A 27,316-nucleotide genomic window follows, 5' to 3' on the forward strand; every position below is an offset into this window, starting at 1 on the left:
TATGTGAATGTATTTGAACTTCCTCGGAGCAGGTCCTGACAATACAGCAAAATGTAATAACTTTATTTTTCCCAGAGTGTGTTAGCCACTTTGGCCTCACCTGCATATGATGTTGTTTTGTTTTGTAGACGATAGTTAGTCTGTCTTTGTATATTCTACTTAATTTGTACACTAGAGCAGGGGTTTTCAAACCTATCCCCGGGACCCCCAGCAAATCCATGTATTTGAACTATTTCTGATTCAATTAGTCTGGGGGTCTCCGAGGAGAGGTTTAAAAACTGCATTAGAGGGCTAATATTATATATGTTGAGTCATGGGTCACTGATCATGTGGATTTAGGCCTTTGGCACACAGGTGACCTGGAAGTAGGGAAGCAGTCTTTTGTTTGTTCAGAAATTCAAAATCGAAATGTAATTTGTTACCATCCATTAAGTGACACAACCACCTTACTCATTTACACCTTGTAACTATGTGTGTTTTCATCTTTGCTGCTAATAAATTGGCAAAATACCCATCCAGATCCACCTCTGGAAAACGTTTGTATTGCACACATTTATGGACATTTGAAATCACACCTGACCTAATGGCTATGTCAGGAACTTTTGACTAGGTAAGCCATTTTTGACTAGGTTAGGCCTACACTATTGCAGAAGCTTGTAAAATGTTTTAGGTGTTTATAATTTCAACAACTGTGAAAGTAAGAGAGAGCGAGGTATGTTGTCACACTTTTCACGCTGTCTACCATTTACTGGGCACAATACATCACAATGGTATAAATGTCATACCAAATGAAAGAAGTAAGTCTTGGGAACATATTTTGTATTCATTACATCTTCATATATTATTTCAGTACAGAGTTGTAGACCGTTAAATAGAGAGTGTACACTTGTGACAATAAGTTGTCACATTGGATTATCAACAAATAAGATCACAACTAATTAATTGTGAATATTGATTTTAATTTCAAATTCAAAACCAAATTCAACTTCATTAAAGAACTCAAAATAAAAACAATTATGCCTAGAGAATCTGGCAAATCATGCCTTTCAATCAAAACAATAATGCTGGAAGACCACACATTCATTAAGTGGCACGACCACCTTACTCTCAACTTTGAAATCGAACGTTCTCCGGCGTACACATAGATCCACGGTAATTGTTGTAATCGGAATGGAATGTAATGCTGCAGATAACTTGCTTAAATGTTTCAAGTCTTAACAAAACAGACATGGTGTTTAAACACACTGATGCACTAATGCACGGTTTTGTAACAGTTTATACGACCTACATCCGTATCTGACTAATCAGACTCATCTTCTGAGTCACAGTTCTGGCACACATAAATTGCCTGGCCTGAGGTGCATGCATCATGGGCCCATTTTATTTATTTATTTTATTTTACCTTTATTTAACCAGGTAGGCAAGTTGAGAACAAGTTCTCATTTACAATTGCGACCTGGCCAAGATAAAGCAAAGCAGTTCGACACATACAACGACACAGAGTTACACATGGAGTAAAACAAACATACAGTCAATAATACAGTATAAACAAGTCTATATACGATGTGAGCAAATGAGGTGAGATAAGGGAGGTAAAGGCAAAAAAAGGCCATGGTGTTAAAGTAAATATCATATAGCAAGTAAAACACTGGAATTGTAGATTTGCAGTGGAAGAATGTGCAAAGTAGAAATAAAAATAATGGGGTGCAAAGGAGCAAAATAAATAAATAAATTAAATAAATACAGTAGGGAAAGAGGTAGTTGTTTGGGCTAAATTATAGGTGGGCTATGTACAGGTGCAGTAATCTGTGAGCTGCTCTGACAGTTGGTGCTTAAAGCTAGTGAGGGAGATAAGTGTTTCCAATTTCAGAGATTTTTGTAGTTTGTTCCAGTCATTGACAGCAGAGAACTGGAAGGAGAGACGGCCAAAGAAATAATTGGTTTTGGGGGTGACTAGAGAGATATACCTGCTGGAGCGTGTGCTACAGGTGGGAGATGCTATGGTGACCAGCGAGCTGAGATAAGGGGGGACTTTACCCAGCAGGGTCTTGTAGATGACATGGAGCCAGTGGGTTTGACGATGAGTATGAAGCGAGGGCCAGCCAACGAGAGCGTACAGGTCGCAATGGTGGGTAGTATATGGGGCTTTGGTGACAAAACGGATTGCACTGTGATAGACTGCATCCAATTTGTTGAGTAGGGTATTGGAGGCTATTTTGTAAATGACATCGCTGAAGTCGAGGATTGGTAGGATGGTCAGTTTTACAAGGGTATGTTTGGCAGCATGAGTGAAGGATGCTTTGTTGCGAAATTGGAAGCCAATTCTAGATTTAACTTTGGATTGGAGATGTTTGATGTGGGTCTGGGAGGAGAGTTTACAGTCTAACCAGACACCTAGGTATTTGTAGTTGTCCATGTATTCTACGTCAGAGCCGTCCAGAGTAGTGATGTTGGACAGGCGGGCAGGTGCAGGCAGCGATCGGTTGAAGAGCTTGCATTTAGTTTTACTTGTATTTAAGAGCAATTGGAGGCCACGGAAGGAGAGTTGTATGGCGTTGAAGCTTGCCTGGAGGGTTGTTAACACAGTGTCCTAAGAAGGGCCAGAAGTATAGAGAATGGTGTCGTCTGCGTAGAGGTGGATCAGAGACTCACCAGCAGCAAGAGCGACATCATTGATGTATACAGAGAAGAGAGTCGGTCCAAGAATTGAACCCTGTGGCACCCCCATAGAGACTGCCAGAGGTCCGGACAGCAGACCCTCCGATTTGACACACTGAACTCTATCAGAGAAGTGGTTGGTGAACCAGGCGAGGCAATCATTTGAGAAACCAAGGCTGTCGAGTCTGCCGTTGAGCATGTGGTGATTGACAGAGTTGAAATCCTTGGCCAGATCAATGAATACGGCTGCACAGTAATGTTTCTTATCGATGGCGGTTAAGATATCGTTTAGGACCTTGAGCGTGGCTGAGGTGCACCCATGACCAGCTCTTAAACCAGATTGCATGTCAGAGAAGGTATGGTGAGATTCGAAATGGTCGGTAATCTGTTTGTTGACTTGGATTTCGAAGACCTTAGAAAGGCAGGGTAGGATAGATATAGGTCTGTAGTAGTTTGGGTCAAGAGTGTCCCCCCCTTTGAAGAGGGGGATGACCGCAGCTGCTTTCCAATCTTTGGGAATCTCAGACGACACGAAAGAGAGTTTGAACAGGCTAGTAATAGGGGTGGCAACAATTTCGGCTGATCATTTTAGAAAGAAAGGGTCCAGATTGTCTAGCTCGGCTGATTTGTAGGGGTCCAGATTTTGCAGCTCTTTCAGAACATCAGCTGAACGGATTTGGGAGCAGGAGAAATGGGGAAGGCTTGGGCGAGTTGCTGTGGGGGGTGCAGTGCTGTTGACCGGGGTAGGAGTAGCCAGGTGGAAAGCATGGCCAGCCGTAGAAAAATGCTTATTGAAATTCTCAATTATGGTGGATTTATCAGTGGTGACAGTGTTTCCTATCTTCAGTGCAGTGGGCAGCTGGGAGGAGGTGTTCTTATTCTCCATGGACTTTACAGTGTCCCAGAACTTTTTTGAGTTAGTGTTGCAGGAAGCAAATTTCTGCTTGAAAAAGCTAGCCTTGGCTTTTCTAACTGCCTGTGTATAATGGTTTCTAGCTTCCCTGAACAGCTGCATATCACGGGGGCTGTTCGATGCTAATGCAGAACGCTATATGATGTTTTTGTGTTGGTTAAGGGCAATCAGGTCTGGGGAGAACCAAGGGCTATATATATATGGTTCTAAATTTCTTGAATGGGGCATGCTTATTTAAGATGGTTAGGAAGCCATTTTTTTTAAATACCCAGGCATCCTCTACTGACGGGATGAGATCAATATCCTTCCAGGATACCCCGGCCAGGTCGATTTGTTGCATCTCACGCACTTCACCCAAGTCTCTTTTGGAAGGCTGTTTGAAAATGGCTCCACACAGACGAGGCAGAAGCACTCCTCTTCATCTGATGATGACTCTTCTAAGATTTTTCTTTTTTTAGCTGCCTTCTTTTTTTTTGCAGATCCAGATTTTGACTCCCCCTTGCTTCCCTTTCTTCGGAAACAGCCTTTTGCTAGATCGTGCCTTATTCTTTTCTATTTCTAGTGCATGCTTCACTGGTGTGTCAGTTAGAATTGCTGTTTTGTGCTGTTTTCTTACTTTACCAGCTGGTTTTCTGGGGGCCAGCTTTTGGATATGGCCGGATGTCCTCTGGAGATGGTAGTCTGCTGTCAGCAATGGCATTACTGGACAAGGGTGAGCTGGTGCTAGCATAAGAACTGGGCAGGTCTGTGTCTGAGCTCGTGCTAGACAGGGCTGAAATGGTGCTGGGGCCTGGCAGGGCTGAAATGGTGCTGGGGCCTGGCAGGTTGGGGCTGGGGCCTGAAAGGTCTGGAATAGTGCTGGGGCCTGGCAGGGCAGGGCTGGTGCTGGGGCCTAGTAGGGTTGGGTTCTGAATGAGGCGATCTGTTACGTAGGATGGCACAAACTCGGTTTCCAGAAATACATCCATGTTGTAAGGTTGTACCCCAGCCACCCTAAAGCCAGCCTGAATGTTCAAGGGGGGTTGCAGCCAGAGGATAGGTGATTGCCACAATCCTAGGAATGTCATAAACTGACATTATCTTCCCGGGATTGTTCCTCATCCAGGCATCACACACGGTGTTGATGTGCCTCTTTAGCGGTCCGTAGACAGACCTGTCTAAGGGTTGAAGCCGATGAGAGCAATGGGGTGGGAATGACAGCATAATTATGCCATTTTCTTTGGCATAATTGAGTCCATCAATGGACAGACGAGACTCATGGTTGTCCAAAAGGAGTAAACAGGGCTTCTCCTTTGAACATTTTGTATGCTCGACGAAATGCTGCACATCTTTCAGCCACCCAGAGAGATTTGCCACTCCTTTGCTGCCAGGTGGCCCATTGATCAGGAAATGATTGTGGAAGTTGACACGGGGGAATCTAAAATATGGAAGTATATTATTTCCTGTAGCTGAGATAGCTTTTTCAGGGGAGGTCAGTGACCCTACTTGTTTGAATCCACATCTGCCCACCACTTTGTCAGGTTTATGTACAGTGGTCACCCCAGTTTCATCAACATTCCATATGTCTCCTGGTCCAAATTGATATCTCTGTAGCACTTATGCTACATTGTCGAAGAAAGCATTAACATTTTCTCTATTGAAGCTACTTGCCCTGGCAAGGCTAGTTGCCTCTGACTTTCTCAGCGACAGCATTGGATGCCGCTTTAAGAAGCCTGTAAACCACTTCGAGCTGGCATTTTCTTTTTCTGCCTACATTGGCACAAACTTCACCTGGTGTGCAATAGCAAACTGGTAGGCAAGTCTTCTGACCTCACTTAGAGACAGACCAAAATAAATGTCAGCTGACCTAGTAATATACTGAACAAGCTGCAGGTCCAAATCAGGTGAAAAAACCTGCAGTGGCTTTGTATAGCCAACCACTGTTGTTGGCATGGCTGTCTGACTTTCAACTTCTTCTCTGGTAACCTTTTAACAATACAGAGTCAGAGTACGGTAATTTATGTCTAAATCCTTTGCCGTACTCCTGATTGATTTGTTCTGCAACTTCACCTGCCTCATTGCCTTTAACATTATGCCTGTGCTGCCTGTGCTGCCATTCTCTGTTTTCTTTTATCATTTCTAACCATCTTTCTTTCCTTCCCCACTTTCTTTCTTTCTTTCCTTCCTTCTTCCTTCCTTCAAAAACACATTTCCTCATTGCAATTACATATTCATTACAGGCTTATTACGCCCACCTCCCTGTCTACTATCCTTGTTGGCACAATGCAATTCATAACACCACACTAAATTCATGACACTGTATGAAGTAGTGTGTGTGTGTGTGTGGATATACTGTCTCATACAGTAGGCATGTAGTGTGTTAGTAGATACACACACACACACACACACACACACACCAAAGCCTGTCTTGTGTAGTCCAGGGATATGTCTGCTGCTCTAAACTATACGTATATATGATAATACATTTACAGTAACATTTTATGCTATTATCAGAGCTGATTACACAATATCACAATGTTTTTTGAACATGTTCTATGTGTCTATGTATACTGGGGCAAATTGTCACATGTGAAGACTTGCCCAAGATCATTGAGACACTTGTCCCAAACTGACGTGTGCTATTGTTGGCTAAATCTCCAGGTTAGCTCAACATAGGACTGCAACTAAAGTATCAAAAGACACGTTATTGTCTCCATTACTCAGTGTAAAATTATAATTTTGAACATTCATACCTAAATAAAATGTATTGCATAAAATGTAACGTGACAATTCTTTTACTTTTGCCCACATGTGAAAACGAATTTGACCATAGAACATGTAGTCACATAAAGTAGCTATTTGAGATTGCGCCTCTCATGTTAGAGGTATGAACAGTTTGACCATTTACCCGAATGACAATTTACCTCGTTCTCCCCTACAACTTGATAGCATAGTTTTAAGATTAAAAGTCAAATAAAAGCTCACCTGCTGCCTCCGACGTAATGTTTCATATCCACCACAAGACGACGCCATTGTATTTCCAATGCAACCGCAGGCAGCATCCTTCAAAGAAAAAAACAACTTTTAGGAAGCGAAAAACATTTATTGCTCTGTTGTGAGAAATACAGATCTCTGACAGTGCGCCTGTGCACATATCAGTGACCGTGACGTCAAGGTTTCCCTCACCCACGCCAATTAAAATCTTATGGACTCATATTATGTGTTCCCGTTCTTAACGAATAAACAATGACATTTCATCATTTCATCACATATTCGAGTGGCACCTGTGTTTCTTAATTACAAAAACAAAAGTTACGATTACCGTTTTATTGTCTTCTTCGAAGAACGTAGTAAAACAGATATGAAAAGATGTAATTATGATATATGGGTGACTGTTATCTGTGTTTTAATAGAACAACAAGACATACAATTAAAGTTCCCAACATTTTACAACATTGACCCCCTGAACATTATTATTGCCTTACGAAGAGGTGCGTTTTGTTTTTGCCTTAAAATATTTGATTTCTTTACTTTTTCCCAAACTTTTATTCCAATTCAAATCAAATTGTATTTGTCACATGCGCCGAATACAACAGGTGAAGATAGACCTTACAGTGAATGCTTACATACACTACAGCTGCACACTCTGTGTGTAGTGCACTATTGGACATAATTCTGAGTTCCCTACAAATTATAAAGCTTTTATACTACTTTAATTATTATTATATTACAACTATAGGCCTAATATGTTCATATTTATATTACGACATAGTAATAATACTAACACTATTATGATTATTATTTATTGTTATTATTAGGATATTGGTGTTATTATTAATTTCCCTATAAACTATATAGATCATGTGCACTCCATAAGGGTTCAGGCAGGCCAAGCATTTCGCTACACTCGCATTAACATCTGCTAACCATGTGTATGTGACAAATACAATTTGATTTGATTTGAGGCACGTTTATGAAACCCCCGGAAGTGTTCTTAGCATATTATTGAAACCAAAATCCATCCCGCTATGGGCCACAGCTGAGTCCCGAGCCAGGATTTTACTGTACACATCCCAAATGGCACCACATTCCCTACATAGTGCACTACTTTTGACCAGAGCCCTATATTCGCCCTGGTCACAACTAGTGCAATAAATAGGGATTAGGGTGGCATTTGGGACATTACCACTGTCTGCACCTTCCAGCGTGATTTATTACACGCCAATACCAAATAACTAATCAGTGGTCTAACTAATTAATGCACATTTGCATTTTTGCATAAGCAATTAGTGCGATGAAAGTGAATTAATTCCGTTTAGCATTTCATTGCAATCTAAGCGTCTATTCAAGCGGATGGGCATTAGTGAAAACTTGGAGTAGGGACTCAGGATGGTTTCCCTGCTCTGAGACAAGGCCGGACGGGGTTCTGATTAGGGAATGGAAGGTCAGATCCTCATATTCAAATAGCTGCAATGGGTTTAGGTTTTGTTTGCAACCAAACACCGAGTTGAACACAATGCATGTTCTCTCTGGTGAGACGGAATAAGGATTCGTTAAACTATGCTATGAGGTCACTGGGAAAACGGCTTGCTTTGCCTGATTTTGACACAATTTAAACCTGGTTTATATTTTTTCATTTAATTTTTGGTTTTAAGAGCAAACAATAAAGTATCATATTATTGAGCACATAATACATTAATAATATTTGCAAAAAAGACAACACTATTACAATATGGCTACAATATAAAGGAATTAGTTGAATTTGCACACTTCTATTTGTGTCTTAAAACGCTTGGCAAATATGTTTAGCTAATATGTTCAACCGATAGCCTGGTTTTAGGGCGGTCACCAGAGTTTCATAACATTTGGGGATAAATCCCGAAGGCCAGGGACTGAGGTGTTTGCGGGCCTGAGAAAAAAAATTGCCTTTTCGAAAATAATTTCCTGCAATTCTACGTAACTTTACATGACTGTAGACATTTCAATAATGTTTTTTATACCACACAAAATGACAAGCTACTCTGACATTGACATACTAAGACCAATAAAAAGGACAACCCATGTCTTCGATGCAACCAATAGCATAGGCCAATGAAAATACATATCTCAAGCCAACAATACGATGAGGAAATTATAGTTTCTAGTGGCATTCACTTATTATACAAACAGTTTTTCCCTCAATTGTATTTTTAAATAATGAAAAACATAATTTAGCTGCTGGCTGTTGATCATTGACAGCCACATTGACACCAGCAACAACTCAACAATCATCTGTTTAATATTTGCCGCGCGGGCTGACCATTTGCTTGATTCCCAACTCTAGGCATATGCGCTCATAAAGTGACAAAACACAATCAACAGCAATACATTTTTTAAATAAGCTATGAATCATCTGTGGCTAAATTATGCTCTATGGTGTAGTATTTGCAATTATTTCATTTATTTCTGTAGAAACAGAAGTAATTATATAATTTGGCAAATGTATTTCAATTTATCTGCGGCACTTCCAGCACCTCTTCCTGAAAACGCACGACATTTGCTGAAATGCATTATGTACACATGTGCACGAATTGAATGTGAGATTGTGTTGCTTCCTGCGGTGCTATGTTTAATTCCGTACGCTGTGCTCTCTCTCCCTAAGACCAAATAATCAACACTTCTTGTTATTAATTGAATGGATTGTGGTCCGTAACCAAATAGGATATTATTGTGTAGGTAGGCCTACTGTTACATTAATATTTAAAATAATCTATCAGCAAGTAGCCTTGCCTACAATTACAAGATAATAAATGCAGTAAATCAATGAAGCCAATAGGCTAGTGGTTTCAGCTAGATTGTTTTTGAAACGATGTAGGCCTTATGACCTTTTTAACCAATAAGAAAATATGTCAAAATTAATTGATAGCCTATAGGAAAGGTGTAAAATTGGATTCACATCAGTAGACTAAGTGAAATGCATCAGAAAGTTATTGGAAAGTTCAGGGAAGCTCATCAGGTAGGCTGTAGGCCTAGTGTGTGTGTGTGTGTGTGTGTGTGTGTGTGTGTGTGTGTAGAGAGAATATCTGCATTGCTTTCAATTGCTAGACTAATGATCACTAGCACTCACCTCCACTTAGCTAACATTTCCCAGCATAATTGTAACTAAATATCCAAAAGGAGATTCAGTGCAAACAACAATCTGACATTGATTGATTTATCAAGGCTTGTCTCAAAGCAGCAAGGATCCTGTCCCAATCAAAACATAGCTGGAACTATCAGTTGACTACACATGGCAATTGCTTTACAATTATTGTAACCAGTGGTGTAGTGCTATCTTTTAGGTAGCCTACCAGAGCACAATTTTGTATTATTATTACATCATCATTTCTGAATGAAAGTTGGTACCTACATGTAGCCTATTGTAGGCTATAAAATCATTGTAGAATATACATACAATAGGCCTACATCCTCCACATTGCACAATTCTATTCTAATATGCCTACACATAAGTGGCTCAATTACATTTTTTATATTTTTTCAATCCTAAAACACCAAATTAGGCCTACCTTATTATAAATTAGGCCGTCATCACTGTCAATCATGAATAATAATTCTTCACATTTTACAGGTAAAACGTCCATGCTGAATGCATGCCAACCATTGGATCCCAATCTGTTTCATGTGAATATGCATTTCGATCTTCTTGAATGATGTAGGCTAAGTAGCCTAACTACTGTTTCATCGAATTTTAGAGCAGATGGAGTTGAACACAGCCACCTGCATTTTGTTTCATTCAAAGCACATTTTAGACTATGGCACCTGCTGTTGAGTTCTATTCACATGAGACAAATCCTAAATTGTCATAAGAAATTTGTCATGTACTGTCATGTTGTGTCTTGTTTCTGTCCTTTCCCTTCACCCTGTCTCCCTCTGCTGGTCGTTGTTAGGTTACCTTTTCTCCCCCTCTTTCCCCCAGCTGTGCCTTGTCTCCTCCTAACTACCTCGTCACCCCTTTTCCCACCTGTTCCCTTTTTCCCTCTGATTAGTCCTCTATATCTCTCTCTGTTTCTGCTCCTGTCTTTGTCGGATTCTTGTTTGTGTTGTTCATGCCTGAACCAGACTATCGTCATGTTTGCTGCAACCTTGTCCTGTCCTGTCGGAACCTGCCGGTCCATCTGAGCCTACGTTTTGTTTTGTTATTAAAGAAGCTCTGTTTACGTTAATTCGCTTTTGGGTCCTCATTCACGCACCGTAACAGAAGAATCCGACCAAGAATGGACCCAGCGACTTCGGATCCTCTCCACTCAGCCGTCGAGATCCAGGGAGCGATGCTAGGCAGACACAAGCAGGAATTGTCTGCTGCTCGACATGCCGTTGAGACCCTGGCCACCCAAGTCTCCAACCTCACAGAACAGGTTCACCATCTCCGCCTCGATCCACCGGCCACTTCCAGGGCTTTCGAATCTCCGGAGCCCAGAATCAATAACCCGCCGTGTTACTCTGGGGAGCCCACTGAATGCCGCTCGTTCCTCACCCAGTGTGATATTGTGTTTTCTCTCCAGCCCAACACTTACTCCAGGAGCACTGCTCGTGTCGCCTACGTCATATCTCTCCTTACTGGACGGGCTCGTGAGTGGGGCACGGCAATCTGGGAGGCAAGGGCTGAGTGTACTAACCAGTATCAGGACTTTAAGGAGGAGATGATACGGGTTTTTGATCGATCTGTTTTTGGGGAGGAGGCTTCCAGGGCCCTGTCTTCCCTATGTGAGGGTAATCGATCCATAACAGACTACTCTATTGAGTTTCGCACTCTTGCTGCCTCCAGTGGCTGGAACGAGCCGGCTTTGCTCGCTCGTTTTCTGGAGGGTCTCCGCGCAGAGGTAAAGGATGAGATTCTCTCCCGGGAGGTTTCTTCCAGCGTGGATTCCTTGATTGAACTCGCTATTCGCATTGAGCGACGGGTTGATCTTCGTCACCGAGCTCGTGGAAAGGAGCTCGCGTTCTCCGTTGCCCCCCTCTCCGCATCACTACCATCTTCCTCTGCCGGCTCGGGTGCTGAGCCTATGCAGCTGGGAGGTATCCGCATCTCGACTAAGGAGAGGGAACGGAGAATCACCAACCGCCTCTGTCTCTATTGCGGTTCTGCTGGTCATTTTGTCACTTCATGTCCAGTAAAAGCCAGAGCTCATCAGTAAGCGGAGGGCTACTGGTGAGCGCTACTACTCCTGTCTCTCCTTCAAGATCCTGCACTACCTTGTCGGTCCATCTACGCTGGACCGGTTCGTCAGCTTCCTGCAGTGCCTTAATAGACTCTGGGGCGGAGGGCTGTTTTATGGACGAGACCTGGGCTCGGGAACATGACATTCCTCTCAGACAGTTAAGGGAGTCCACGGCCTTGTTCGCCCTGGATGGTAGTCCTCTCCCCAGGATTCAGCGTGAGACGCTACCGTTAACCCTCACTGTTTCTGGTAATCATAGCGAAACCATTTCTTTTTTAATTTTTCGTTCACCTTTTACACCTGTTGTTTTGGGCCATCCCTGGCTAGTTTGTCATAATCCTTCCATTAATTGGTCTAGTAATTCTATCCTCTCCTGGAACGTCTCTTGTCATGTGAAATGTTTAATGTCTGCTATCCCTCCTGTTTCCTCTGTCTCTTCTTCACAGGAGGAGCCTGGTGATTTGACAGGGGTGCCGGAGGAATATCACGATCTGCGCACGGTGTTCAGTCGGTCCAGGGCCACCTCTCTTCCTCCACACCGGTCGTATGATTGTAGTATTGATCTCCTTCCGGGAACCACTCCCCCCCGGGGTAGACTATACTCTCTGTCGGCTCCCGAACGTAAGGCTCTCGAGGATTATTTGTCTGTAGCTCTTGACGCCGGTACCATAGTCCCCTCCTCCTCTCCCGCCGGAGCGGGGTTTTTTTTTGTCAAGAAGAAGGACGGGTCTCTGCGCCCCTGCATAGATTATCGAGGGCTGAATGACATAACAGTGAAGAATCGTTATCCGCTTCCTCTTATGTCTTCAGCCTTCGAGATCCTGCAGGGAGCCAGGTTTTTCACTAAGTTGGACCTTCGTAACGCTTACCATCTCGTGCGCATCAGGGAGGGGGACGAGTGGAAGACGGCGTTTAACACTCCGTTAGGGCACTTTGAATACCGGGTTCTTCCTTTCGGCCTCGCTAACGCTCCAGCTGTCTTTCAGGCATTAGTCAATGATGTCCTGAGAGACATGCTGAACATCTTTGTTTTCGTTTACCTTGACGATATCCTGATTTTTTCACCGTCACTCCAGATTCATGTTCAGCACGTTCGACGTGTCCTCCAGCGCCTTTTAGAGAATTGTCTTTTTGTGAAGGCTGAGAAGTGCACTTTTCATGCCTCCTCCGTCACATTTCTCGGTTCTGTTATTTCCGCTGAAGGCATTAAGATGGATCCCGCTAAGGTCCAAGCTGTCATTGATTGGCCCGCCCCTAAGTCACGCGTCGAGCTGCAGCGCTTTCTCGGCTTCGCGAACTTCTATCGTCGTTTCATCCGTAATTTCGGTCAGGTGGCAGCTCCTCTCACAGCCCTTACTTCTGTCAAGACGTGCTTTAAGTGGTCCGTTTCCGCCCAGGGAGCTTTTGATCTCCTCAAGAATCGTTTTACATCCGCTCCTATCCTTGTTACACCTGACGTCTCTAGACAGTTCGTTGTCGAGGTTGACGCGTCAGAGGTGGGCGTGGGAGCCATTCTTTCTCAGCGCTCCCTCTCTGACGACAAGGTCCACCCATGCGCGTATTTTTCTCATCGCCTGTCGCCGTCGGAACGTAACTATGATGTGGGAAACCGCGAACTGCTCGCCATCCGGTTAGCCCTAGGCGAATGGCGACAGTGGTTGGAGGGGGCGACCGTTCCTTTTGTCGTTTGGACTGACCATAGGAACCTTGAGTACATCCGTTCTGCCAAACGACTTAATGCGCGTCAGGCGCGTTGGGCGCTGTTTTTCGCTCGTTTCGAGTTCGTGATTTCTTATCGTCCGGGCTCTAAGAACACCAAGCCTGATGCTTTATCTCGTCTCTTCAGTTCTTCAGTAGCCTCCACTGACCCCGAGGGGATTCTCCCTGAGGGGCGTGTTGTCGGGTTGACTGTCTGGGGAATTGAGAGGCAGGTAAAGCAAGCACTCACTCACACTCCGTCGCCGCGCGCTTGTCCTAGGAACCTTCTTTTCGTTCCCGTTCCTACTCGTCTGGCCGTTCTTCAGTGGGCTCACTCTGCCAAGTTAGCCGGCCACCCTGGCGTTCGGGGTACGCTTGCTTCCATTCGCCAGCGTTTTTGGTGGCCCACCCGGGAGCATGACACGCGTCGTTTCGTGGCTGCTTGTTCGGTCTGCGCGCAGACTAAGTCCGGTAACTCCCCTCCTGCCGGCCGTCTCAGGCCGCTTCCCATTCCCTCTCGACCGTGGTCTCACATCGCCTTAGATTTTGTCACCGGACTGCCTTCGTCAGCGGGGAAGACTGTTATTCTTACGGTTGTCGATAGGTTCTCTAAGGCGGCTCATTTCATTCCCCTTGCTAAGCTTCCTTCTGCTAAAGAGACGGCACAAATCATCATCGAGAATGTTTTCAGAATTCATGGCCTTCCGTCAGACGTCGTTTCGGACAGAGGTCCGCAATTCACGTCTCAATTTTGGAGGGAGTTTTGCCGTTTGATTGGGGCTTCCGTCAGTCTCTCTTCCGGCTTTCACCCCCAGTCTAACGGTCAAGCAGAACGGGCCAATCAGACTATTGGTCGCATCTTACGCAGTCTTTCTTTTCGCAACCCTGCGTCTTGGTCAGAACAGCTCCCCTGGGCAGAATACGCCCACAACTCGCTTCCTTCGTCTGCGACCGGGCTATCTCCTTTTCAGAGTAGCCTCGGGTACCAGCCTCCGCTGTTCTCATCTCAGTTCGCCGAGTCCAGCGTCCCCTCCGCTCAGGCTTTTGTCCAACGTTGCGAGCGCACCTGGAAGAGGGTCAGGTCTGCACTTTGCCGTTATAGGGCGCAGACTGTGAGGGCTGCTAATAAGCATAGAACTAAGAGTCCTAGATATTGTCGCGGTCAGAGAGTTTGGCTCTCCACTCAGAACCTTCCCCTTAAGACCACTTCTCGCAAGTTGACCCCGCGGTTCATTGGTCCGTTCCGTATTTCTCGGATCATTAATCCTGTCGCAGTTCGACTTCTTCTTCCGCGATATCTTCGTCGCGTCCACCCGGTCTTCCATGTCTCCTGTGTCAAGCCCGTTCTTCGCGCCCCCGCTCGTCTTCCCCCCCCCCCCCCCCCCATCCTTGTCGAGGGCGCACCCATCTACAGGGTCCGTAGGATTTTGGACATGCGTCCTCGGGGCCGTGGTCATCAGTACCTAGTAGATTGGGAGGGGTACGGTCCTGAGGAGAGGAGTTGGGTTCCCTCTCGGGACGTGCTGGACCGTGCGCTGATCGATGATTTCCTCCGTTGCCGCCAGGTTTCCTCCTCGAGTGCGCCAGGAGGCGCTCGGTGAGTGGGGGGGTACTGTCATGTACTGTCATGTTGTGTCTTGTTTCTGTCCTTTCCCTTCACCCTGTCTCCCTCTGCTGGTCGTTGTTAGGTTACCTTTTCTCCCCCTCTTTCCCCCAGCTGTGCCTTGTCTCCTCCTAACTACCTCGTCACCCCTTTTCCCACCTGTTCCCTTTTTCCCTCTGATTAGTCCTCTATATCTCTCTCTGTTTCTGCTCCTGTCTTTGTCGGATTCTTGTTTGTGTTGTTCATGCCTGAACCAGACTATCGTCATGTTTGCTGCAACCTTGTCCTGTCCTGTCGGAACCTGCCGGTCCATCTGAGCCTACGTTTTGTTTTGTTATTAAAGAAGCTCTGTTTACGTTAATTCGCTTTTGGGTCCTCATTCACGCACCGTAACAAAATTAAGTGGTGTTTTTGGAATTCGTTTTGTTATGTAAAATACTAATGAATCATTAAGTAATCTTGCAAGACATAGCACCATTCTGAGAAGTGGCTGAGCGTGGAAGTGGCACTACACCCCTGATTATAACCGTTGGGTGACTTCGGGAGTTTCAGCTCTAACCACAGCTTAAATTGCTCACTCAGTTGACAGCATTTTTTTTTACACCATCGCAGCAGTGCAAAATATTCGGGGCTGACCCAAAAAGTCAGGTCTCACAGTGTATTATTGAGGCCTAAGTTAGTAATAACGGTATGTAAAACACTCAAACAAATGGTTTCGTTTAGTTGTTGTTTTCCCCCTTTAGAGCAGCCCACGTTAGTTTTTTTGCCCCAGCACTACACAGCCGATTCAAATAACCAGCAGTGGGACAGAACCGAGTTTGGGAAACCCTTCTTTGGCGGTGTTGAATTGCTGTGGGCGGTGTTGAAGTGCTGTGGGCGGTGTTGAAGTGCTGTGGGTGGTGTTGAAGTGCTGTGGGCGGTGTTGAAGTGCTGTGGGCGGTGTTGAAAATCTCAACCGTCTGCTACCACAGTTTACATGGTCATAGAAATATATAGTCTGGGAAAATGTGTGATGGACCTTCTTCGAGCATTCTAGCAGGGTACTTTCGACCAACAAAACTTGCCCTGGTTTTATCAAATCAAATCAAATCAAATTTATTTTATATAGCCCTTCGTACATCAGCTGATATCTCAAAGTGCTGTACAGAAACCCAGCCTAAAACCCCAAACAGCAAGCAATGCAGGTGTAGAAGCACGGTGGCTAGGAAAAACTCCCTAGAAAGGCCAAAACCTAGGAAGAAACCTAGAGAGGAACCAGGCTATCTGGGGTGGCCAGTCCTCTTCTGGCTGTGCCGGGTGGAGATTATAACAGAACATGGTCAAGATGTTCAAATGTTCATAAATGACCAGCATGGTCGAATAATAATAAGGCAGAACAGTTGAAAGAAACTGGAGCAGCAGCACGGCCAGGTGGACTGGTGACAGCAAGGAGTCATCATGTCAGGTAGTCCTGGGGCATGGTCCTAGGGCTCAGGTCCTCCGAGAGAGAGAAAGAGAGAATTAGAGAACGCACACTTAGATTCACACAGGACACCGAATAGGACAGGAGAAGTACTCCAGATATAACAAACTGACCCTAGCCCCCCGACACATAAACTACTGCCGCATAAATACTGGAGGCTGAGACAGTATTCTTTCTTTTATGAAAGAATCAAGATAAGGTGTTCCCTGCTTCTCTCTCAGGCAGTACTTCGAGGCGACCGGGTTCTGTGGCCACTTGAAGATTATCTAGTTCACCAAGCGGAGCCATGCTCTGTGCTACTCAACAGGGCAATTTTAAAAGACCCTGGTAAATATAGACCCACGTGGATGATTCAGAGCCGAGCAAACTGTGTGAACTTGTAAGTGTTTTTCTTGGGGTGTCAGACACTATGGAGTTTAACTTTAGGCATTTTGATGGAGATTGTTGCTGCCCGTAGCATTGAATGCAAGGGAGGCCAGCGAGCATTTTGCCTCCCTTGATAAAGAAAGTATAAAATAATAGCCAATCAGCTTTGAGCTAAAGTGAGTGAGCTAAACTGTGAATGGTCCTGCTGTGCCAGTTTGGATTTGGCGTCACTCCTACTAAATCGCATTGAGAGCATATGTCATTGACAGAAAAAAACTTGAAATTGTTGCATCTGATTGTGTTGTCTTCCAGTGTTTAACTAGCTAGCTAAAATTGTCCCTTTCCTAAGTTTGCCATGGATGGAAATAGGGATTTGGACTTGTGGTTTACTTAATTCTCCATACTGGGCAATTCTCCATACTGTTAAGATGGCTGACGTTTTACATGCTTCTAACCAATTGTGCTATTTTGTTCATATTTTAGTTGTTTGTAACTTTAAAAAAAAAAAACTATTTTGTACATTATGTTGCTGCTACTGTCTCCGACTCACCAAGAACTGAAAGAAGCTTTTTCCTTTAACAAGTGCGACGAGAAGGATATACTGCTCTCTGGGGAACAGGCCCAGATCCCCGTCATTTGCGTGAAGAAAAGACGGAGGAAAAGAGGATGCAGATCGGGCTGACTTCTGAGAATCTGTATGCGAGCGAGTAAACTCCCACTGCCATCCATTCTACTTGCTAACATGCAATCATTGGAAAACAAAATTGATAACCTACGATTACGATTATCCTACCAACGGGATATTAAGAACTGTAATATCTTGTGTTTCACCGATTTGTGGCTTAAGAACGACACAGATAATATAGAACTGGAGTGATTTTCCATGCACCGTCAGAACAGAGAAGCTACGTCTGGTAAGACGAGGGGTGGGGGTGTGTGTCTTTTTGTCAACAAGCTGTAGACCACAAGCAAAAACTAAAGCAGTACGTACCAGTGACTCGCTCAATATGGAAGTGGTCAGATGACGCGGATGCTACGCTACAGGACTGTTTTGCAAGCACTGAACACTGAAAATGTTCCGGGTTTCATCCAATGGCATTGGGGAGTATACCATCTCAGTCATCAGCTTTATCAATAAGTGCATTGACGACGTCATCCCCAAAGTGACCGTACATATATCCGAACCAGAAGCCATGGATTATAGGCAACATCCACATCGAGCTAAAGGCTAGTGCTGCCGTTTTCAAGGAGCGGGACATTAATCTGGACACTTATAAGAAATTCCGCTATGCCCTCAGACGAACCATCAAACAAGCAAAGGATCAATACCGGATTAAGACTGAATCCTACTACACCGGCTCTGACACTCGTCGGATGTGGCAGAGCTTGAAAACTATTGTGGACTACAAAGGGAAACCCAGATGCGAGCTGCCCAGTGACGAGCGGAATGCCTTTTATGCTTGCTTCGAGGCAAGCAACACTGAAGCATGTGCGAGAGCACCAGCTGTTCTGGATGACTGTGTGATAACGTTCTCGGTAGCCAATGTGAGCAAGACCTTTAAACAGGTCAACATTCATTAAGCTGCGGGGCCAGATGGATTACCAGGACGTGTACTCAAAGCATGCGCTGACCAACTGGCAAGTGTCTTCAATGACATTTTCAACCTGTCCCTAACTGAGTCTGTAATACCTACATGTTTCAAGCAGACCACCATAGTCCCTGTGCCCAAGGAAGCGAAGGTAACCTGCCTAAATGATTACCGCCCATAGCACTCACGTTGGTAGCCATGAAGTGCTTTGAAAGGCTGGTCATGACTCACATCAACGGCATCCTCCTAGATACCCTAGACCCACTCCAATTCGCATACCGCCCCAACAGATCCACAGATGAGGCATTCTCAATCACACTCCACACTGCCCTTTCCCACCTGGACAAAAGGAACACCTATGTGAGAATGCTGTTCATTGACTACAGCTCAGAGTTCAACACCATAGCGCCCACGAAGCGCATCACTATGCTAAAGACCCTGGGACTAAACACTTTCCTCTGCAACTTCCTGACGGGCCACCCGCAGGTGGTAAGGGTGGCAACAGCACATCTGCCACGCTGATCCTCAACACTGGGGCCCCTCAGGGGTGTGTACTTAGTCTCCTCCTGTATTCCCTGTTCACCCACGACTGCATGGCCAAACACAACTCCAACACCATCATGAAGTTTGCTGACAACACAACAGTGGTAGGCCTGATCACAAACAATGATAAGACAGCCTATAGAGAGGAGGTCAGCGACCTGGCAGTCTGGTGCCAGGACAATAACCTCTCCCTCAGTGTGAGCAAGACAAAGGAGCTGATTGTGGACTACAGGAAAAGACGGGCCGAACAGGCCCCCATTAACATCAACGGGGCTGTAGTGGAGCAGGTCGAGAGTTTCAAGTTCCTTGGTGTGCACATCACCAACAAACTTCCATGGTCCAAACACACTAAGACAGTCGTGAAAAGGCCACAACAAAATATTTGACCCCCCAGGAGACGGAAAAGATTTGACATGGGTTCCCAGATCCTCAAAAAGTTCTACAGCTGCACCATCGAGAGCATCCGGGCCTGTTGCATCACCGCCTGGTATGGCAACTGCTCTGCATCTGACCATAAGGCACTACAGAGGGTAGTGCGTACGGCCCAGTACATCACTGGAGCCAAGCTTCCTGCAGTACAGGACCTATATAATACCAAAAGGCTCCTTAACAGTTTCTGCCCACAAGCCATAAGACTGCTGAACAATTAATCAAATGGCCACCGGACTATTATATTGACCCCCCCCCCCCCCCCACACACACACTTGTTTTGTACACTGCTGCTATTTGCTGTTTATTATCTATGCATAGTCACTTCACCCCTACCTACATGTACAAATTGCCTCATCTAACCCGTACCCCCGCACACTGACTTGGCACCGGTACCCCTTGTATATAGTCTCGTTATTGTTATGTTATTGTGTTACTTTTTATTATTTCAATGTTTTTACTTTTGTTTATTTGGTAAATATTTTCTTAACTCTTCTTGAACTGCATTGTTGGTTAAGGGCTTTAAGGGCTTGTAAATTAGCATTTCACGGTAAGGTCTACACTTGTTGTATTCGGTGCATGTAACAAACAAAGTTTGATTTGATTATAATGTGATTATAATGTGGATTCTGATCCAGCCATTAATTCATATATTGTGCCCCTGGCTTCAGATGTAGCTAGATGTAGAAGGCTAATTTTAACTAGCTAACATTGCCCATGAAAGGAAGTTAGACCAGCAAACAAGCATTTTAGCCAGGTAGCATAGGACAACAAAAAATAAACATTTGTATTGTATGATAGAGTGATAGACCATTTCGGATGTCACTGTTTCGGATGTCACCTACTGTTTCGCATTTCGGATGTCACCTAGTAAGTGTAGGTGATTTGATGATGTTGAAATGTTGAAGTTGAAATGTTGCTGGAATAGTGGAGGCAGCTCCTGTTTTTTTTGCGACTTGTGGTAACTCTCCGTGGTTCTAAATCCATAGTTGTTTAGTGGTCCATCCAAAAATGTCACAAATATTAACTTGCTTGACCATGCTTTAAGTCATGTAACTGTTTGTTTCATGCAATATGCTTTGTGGACTTCACTGGACAGAGGTTGCTCTCTGGTTTTGTGATGAAATAAAGCTGTGGTTGAATTTATTCTGCCACTGTATCGTCTTATTGTCTCAGCCTTTAGGCCTATATCACAGTTGCAAGGTATATGAACTAACAGGTCATAGAGAAAACAACATAATTATCACAACACAGGTTGTAAAATGGCTTTTATGTATGGCTTCCCCGGTGATTATACCCACGCATCGCTACTGCAATAATGGCATACTCTTTTGGACCAGACAACATCAGATATACATACATAGACAGAGGGGCGCTGTTTCGCTCACTCTGATGCTTTCTCCGGTGAGATACAGTACATTCAGCCTCTTGTGAATTGAAGGAAAATTATGAACACAGAGAAAAGCCTGGCTTTTCTTGTCATCCATGAATACACACAAATGGCATATTTCCCATTTGCAAGTTAACATTTTTGTGATTGTCCATCATTTAGGCAAAATGGTTTTACTTTACGCCTTTTGTTTGGAATAAAGAAGGGAGTTATTTTAGCAATTATCCATCAGCAGGCCTAGGCTATATATACATATACTGAATAAAAATATAGACACAACATGCAACAATTTGAACGATTTTCCTGAGTTACAGTTCATATAAGGAAATCAGTCGATTTAAATAAATAAATTAGGCCCTAATCTATGGATTTTAACAGACTGGGCAGGGGCGCAGCCAATCGTGGGCCTGGGAGGGCATAGGCCCACCACTTGGGAGCCAGACCCATTTTTCCCCACAAAAGGGCTTTATTACAGACAGAACTACTCCTCAGTTTCATCAGCTGTATGTGTGGCTGGTCTCAAACAATCTAGTGGATAAAGAAGCCGGATATGGAGATCCTGGGCTGGTGTCGTTACACGTGGTCTGCGGTTGTGAGGCTGGTTGGACGTACTGCCAAATTCTCTAAAATGAGGTCGAAGGAGGCTTATGGTAGAGAAATGCACATCCAATTCTCTGGTAACAGCTCTGGTGGACATTCCTGCAGGCACCATGCCAACTGCACGCTCCTTCAAAACTTGAGACATCTGTGGCATTGTGTTGTTTGATAAAACTGCAGATTTTAGGGTGGCCTTTTATTGTCCCCAGCACAAGGTGCACCTGTGTAATGATAATTCTGTTTAATCGTTTTCTTGATATGCCACACCTGTCAGGTTGATGTTGGCAAAGGTGAAATACTCACTAACAGAGTTGTAAACAAATTTGTTTTCAAAATTTGAGAGAAATAATATTTTTGTGCATATGGACCATTTTTGGGATCTTTTATTTCATGAAACATGGGACCAATATTTTACATATTGCGTTTATATTTTTGTTCAGTATAAATTGGTTTATTTAAACAGACTTATAATTAAATAAAATATTCCCATTGATTCTTGAAGAATATAACTGAGAAATGTCTCATAAACTTAGATTAACTGTCCTACCATATCAGAACCCAAAATATAAAATTGTTTTGCTCCAATGTTTGTAAACAAAGTAAAACTTTAATTTTGAAACCATGAATGGTCAGTCCTTGCATCCATAGCTCTGTCTATGAATTTGAGAGTGGAACATTTCTCCAGCCCCATCCCTCAGCTTTTTACCAAAACAACAGCTTTGTTATTTTTTCTACTGCTGATTGCTGCTTTAAAGATATTGATAATTCATCCCTATGTGTTCATGGTTGCATTTCCATGTGACCAAATGCAAGTAACCAATGATTCTGTCCTCAAGATATAAGTTACTCATTTTGTGAATGACCAGACAGTCCGTATGGTTTTAGTTTGGGTAGCAGATGATGTAATTTTCATTATTTATATGGGACATATTTTATAGTCCAGCTCTATAACTATTCTGCTTAAATATTAATGATTTATCTCGTGGTTCAGTTCTGTTTTGATTGTCTGTTGTTACCCCCACTTGTTACGGTGTCTTTCTGTACAACGGTCAACACGTCGATTTTGTTGGGGGGGATTAAATTGAACAGACGACTGCAGATTTTGGACGTTGCATCAGGGTAGTGAGCTGTGAAACAGGCTTTTGTTAGTGCGCGTGCGAGTCGCACGCGACCAGCAGATTGCGTGCCGACCAGCAGATTGAAAAGAGGGGGAGACTCCAGGTTCATTACTTCAACCAGCTCCGTCCAGACCATTACAACCACTGTTGCCAATCAACATCACGCACTGCTAGAGATGGGGGACAATAACACTTCAACTATTGCAGATAAACACTGATGCAGGGAGCAGTGAACAAAACAAAAAAAGTAATGCAGTTGGTCTAAATTCATTGTTGTAATTACAATGTTGCATAGCATATAATTACTTGCATTAGGTCTTCTCCATGGATAGCCTACTTTTATTTGAAAAAATGTCTCACAGCATTATCATGCGCTGAAAAATAGATATGAAGGGCCAGTATGGGACCTTTACCGCCAGCAAGGGCCTTATTCTTGTCTTGGTGACTTGGCGTGTTTATTAGGCTATTTAATGTGTTCAATATCCGCAAAGTGGGCTAATGTGCATTATTCTATACACTAATGTACATTATTCTATAATTATAATATTTATGATTAATAACATCATAATCAACCCATTTATAAGAGGACACACGTGGGGAATGGGTTGGGCTTGAGTATTAGTAGTGATTGAATATGTCCTATGCTCGAAAGGGTTAATCCATCCTGCGGGTCCACACGGATCCACGGAGGCCCTAACTGGCGACAGATGGCCACTTTCTTTTGGCCACAAAGGAGCGGAATACAGAGCCCTGGCGAATACAAATGGGACCGTGTCACGTGACGCTTGGGGCCGTTTCTGCTTGACGTAGATGGACCATATGGCGCGTGCCGAGAGTAAGGCCATGGGTGGGTGGAGCCTGTTCCTGCCAGTCATTAAGTGAAGCGATGGTGATGGTATTAGGGATACAACCATAGAGACATACAGGTTCATCTTTCTCTCCCAGTCCCTTGCAGCATCAGCAGCAGCACTATATAACACGAGCATCCGTCGGCGCAGCCACATTACAGTCCATTCACCGGACCTCACACTTCAGGAGGGGCATGCCAGAGTCATAACAAGATCATTCTGCAAAACATAGGTATTTATTTATCAATCATATAATGTAATTACTTATTTATGCAAATGTTTTGGGTGAAAGGAATGCTGTGATTTGTCTGTTACATTGACATAAAGCAGGCTACAATTTTTCAGCAGTTAAAGATTTTCTGAACAAGCTTGAATTATTTATTGATACAAACCTTCTCAGATGAGAGGTGATGTGACCATTTCGCACCTGTTACAGAAAGGAAACAGGGATTCGGATATTCTGATTGAACTCATCAATGACATCAGATGTCTCAATTAACTGGAGATTTAAAAATAAGTAATTGAAAATAATTTTGATCAAATTGTCTTATGTCAAGCTATTAGGTGGTAATTGAATAATTGATGTATTATGCTCCTATGTTTTGGTTTATCCTGACCACAAATTAATGTTCTACATTTTGCTCTTAAACTCTAATTAATTTTTATGACACATATAATCATCGGTATTGCAAAAGTAATATTGGATCTGATACAAAAATAGTTTTTTTGTTTGACTTAGATTAGTAGCCCAATGCACCAGTAGCTCATGTTCCAAAACGAACTCTTATTGAATAGGCTATTAGTCAAGTACCAAATGATGTCCAAATGAGTCTGCTCACGGTTGTCTTTTTTATTGACAGATTTCCAATATGACTAAATCCTACACGGAACAGACCATGATGTCATCAGAACCCCAGGATTCTGCGACCTGGACTGACGAATGTCAGCGCTCCCAGGACGAACAGGATATGGAGAAGAAGAACGGCGCGCTTGAGTCCATGCACGGGGCCCTCGAGGATGACGACGAAGATGGGTTAAACAGACTGGATGAGGATGATGATGAGGAGGAAGAGGAAGAGGAGGAAGAGGAAGGCGACGATCAAAAGCCTAAACGTCGTGGACCAAAAAAGAAGAAAATGACAAAAGCCAGGATGCAGAGGTTTAAGATGAGGCGCCACAAGGCGAACGCGCGGGAAAGGAATCGTATGCACGGACTCAACGACGCGCTGGAGAGTTTGCGTAAAGTTGTGCCATGTTACTCCAAAACCCAAAAGCTCTCAAAAATCGAGACTCTGCGGCTGGCTAAAAACTACATCTGGGCCCTGTCAGAGATCCTGCGGTCAGGGAAGAGCCCAGACGTCATATCATTTGTCCAGGCCTTGTGTAGGGGCTTGTCACAGCCCACTACTAACCTAGTGGCAGGCTGTCTCCAGCTCAACCCCAGAACTTTCCTCCCGGAGCAGACACAGGAGATACCATCTCATATGCAACCAGCAAGTGCTTCCTTCGCCGCGCATCCATACTCCTACCAGACCCCGGGTCTTCCCAGCCCTCCATATGGTACAATGGACAGCTCCCACGTCTTCCACGTCAAGCCCCATTCATACGGAAGCGCGCTGGAGCCATTCTTTGAGACCGCGCTGCCGCTTACAGACTGCACTAGTCCATCATTCGACGGACCCTTAAGCCCACCACTGAGTGTCAACGGGAACTTTTCCTTCAAACACGAGCCTTCGTCAGAGTTCGAAAAGAACTACGCCTTTACCATGCACTACCAGGCTGCTGCGGGACTGGCAGGTCCACAGGGACACGCGTCCCTTTACCCGAGCTCTGCGCCGCGGTGTGAGATACCGATGGAAAACATTATGTCGTACGAAGGACACACTCATCACGAGAGAGTCATGAATGCTCAGCTTAACGCTATATTTCATGAATCGTAAATACATTGAACGTGCATCAAAGACTGATAAGCGCGCGTCATGATATGGTATCCTCTTGCCACTGATGCAAAATAGCAATTATAATCCGCTTGTATGTATTTATTGTTGTTACTGCCTTTAGAAGTGCGGATGCATATGCATATTCTTTTTCACCTAATGTACTGTATTGTATTCACTTCTACATTATGGTACAGGTCACGTTGTGGAAATAGTGGTGACCATACTGAGAATGTGTTGATTATCCATGTTACAAAATCACAAGCAATAATTTGGAAAACTATGCAATTTATAAACAAATACTTGGGACAATAAAAAAAATATAATAAATATTTCTATATTTTTCAACCTGCATTTTACAACTGATCTATCCTATCCTGAGTAATGTTGTTGTGATTTTGTACAGCATTATTCATTATTAGTTCCTATTTCATTTCATGTTACTCCATGCTATGTTTTATAAAATAGTTATGTCATGTTTATATGATGCAACCGTTTTATGAAAGATCATTATCTATACAGAGGCAAGTGCTCATACTGTGTTGCCTTAGAGATTATTTACTGCAATTCGTGCAAAGCTGCACAATATTGAACATTTTATTTCCCCCCAAAACATAGCCTATCTTGGCTACTTAACAATCAGGAATGTTATATCGCTGAATAGGTGGACAATACATAGGGGATACTTACTTGCAAAGTAGCCTAAATACCTTGATTGTGTATAAAAAGCTTAACTATCACCTGAAAATACTCATTGTATAAAACTAATGATTTATTATTTCATATAAAACATGTACATTAACGTGGGCCATACCCCATGCGAAATCATCTGCAGCACATTTTGGAACATGAATGTGCAAATCAGTGAAGAAGAGCCATTTGCAGCATCTGATGTTCAAATTCAATGTGTGTTGTATATCGTTTGTAAACATTTTACAATGTAGGTGGGTGTTAGAGCCCATTAGAGGACCGCGTGGCATTCAATTACTCATAATATGTTCGTTACTTATCCTATATTTTATTTCGAAGGTTTAAACGTTTAATTCTCTCCCAATGTGATTCAAGTGTACATAATTGCGTTGAGATAAATGTATAATGCATATCTCATGAGGAGCACTCAATTATTTATATAATAAAGTGAATGAGTAGCCTACAATTTCTATCACTATTGTCTGTTAACCTACCAACATCTCTATTATAGGTTAATAATCCAATTATAAGTAAAAATAACATCTAAAGTAAACGTATAACTTAAACTGTCAAACCACGTGTTTTTAAGGCAAAACTAAGTAAGATTTCGCAATGGTTTAAAGTCCCTCAGTCTGCGTGGTTGCAAAATAACCTTGACTTCTTTTGGGATAGTCCTTTTGCTCTGGCAAATCATCCGAGACAATCTAGTCCCGATTATTATTTTTCATGCATCAGTATTACGCACGATGGATAGTGCACATTTATTTGCCCATATGTAAACTAGATTATTCTCTTAATAAATTATTACAATTACAAAGCAACTTAATATGAGTGAAAATGAGCAAACATCCCCCCTATTAAATGTAGGCAGACCTTAAGGCTGAAGGACAAAACAAGCGTTTTTCCTACCATGCCACGGGTAGCTGCAGTCAAGGGGCATTCACATGCCTCCATGGCGAAGTCCTAAATGGCACCCTAATACTTTGGAGCAGAACACCACGAGTCCTAGTCGAAAGTAGTCCGCGATATGTGCCATTTAGGACTTACACCACAGTGTATGCAAACCGAGCTAGGCACACATGTTACTTCTGCAGGGGAGGTTTTTAATTTATGAAAATTATATTGTGTATGCATAAACACTCACTGGCTGCGTCTATAACCCAAAACTTCCATCATAAGGGAAAACCCCAGCGAGTGAGCTAGCCAGCCAACATCAATATGTTAGTTATATTCTGCATTGTGCTGTATATTTCCTGTTAAAGTAGTATAAATAACAATTGGTGGCGTATTGTATCCGC

The 27,316-nt window shown here is 43.5% G+C and overlaps 1 protein-coding gene across 1 annotated transcript; it reads left to right on the plus strand.

Moving 5' to 3' along the window:
* Positions 1-23,477: 23,477 nt before the first annotated feature.
* Positions 23,478-25,702, plus strand: LOC139380240 (neurogenic differentiation factor 1-like). Its single transcript, XM_071122776.1, has 2 exons — positions 23,478-23,623; positions 24,252-25,702. Exon 2 carries the CDS (start codon positions 24,261-24,263, stop codon positions 25,329-25,331), a length of 1,071 nt encoding a protein of 356 aa, XP_070978877.1. The 5' UTR covers positions 23,478-23,623; positions 24,252-24,260; the 3' UTR covers positions 25,332-25,702.
* Positions 25,703-27,316: the final 1,614 nt, after the last annotated feature.

The sequence above is a fragment of the Oncorhynchus clarkii genome, chromosome 22, assembly GCF_045791955.1.
Source record: "Oncorhynchus clarkii lewisi isolate Uvic-CL-2024 chromosome 22, UVic_Ocla_1.0, whole genome shotgun sequence".
In the NCBI taxonomy this organism is placed as follows: Eukaryota; Metazoa; Chordata; class Actinopteri; order Salmoniformes; family Salmonidae; genus Oncorhynchus; species Oncorhynchus clarkii.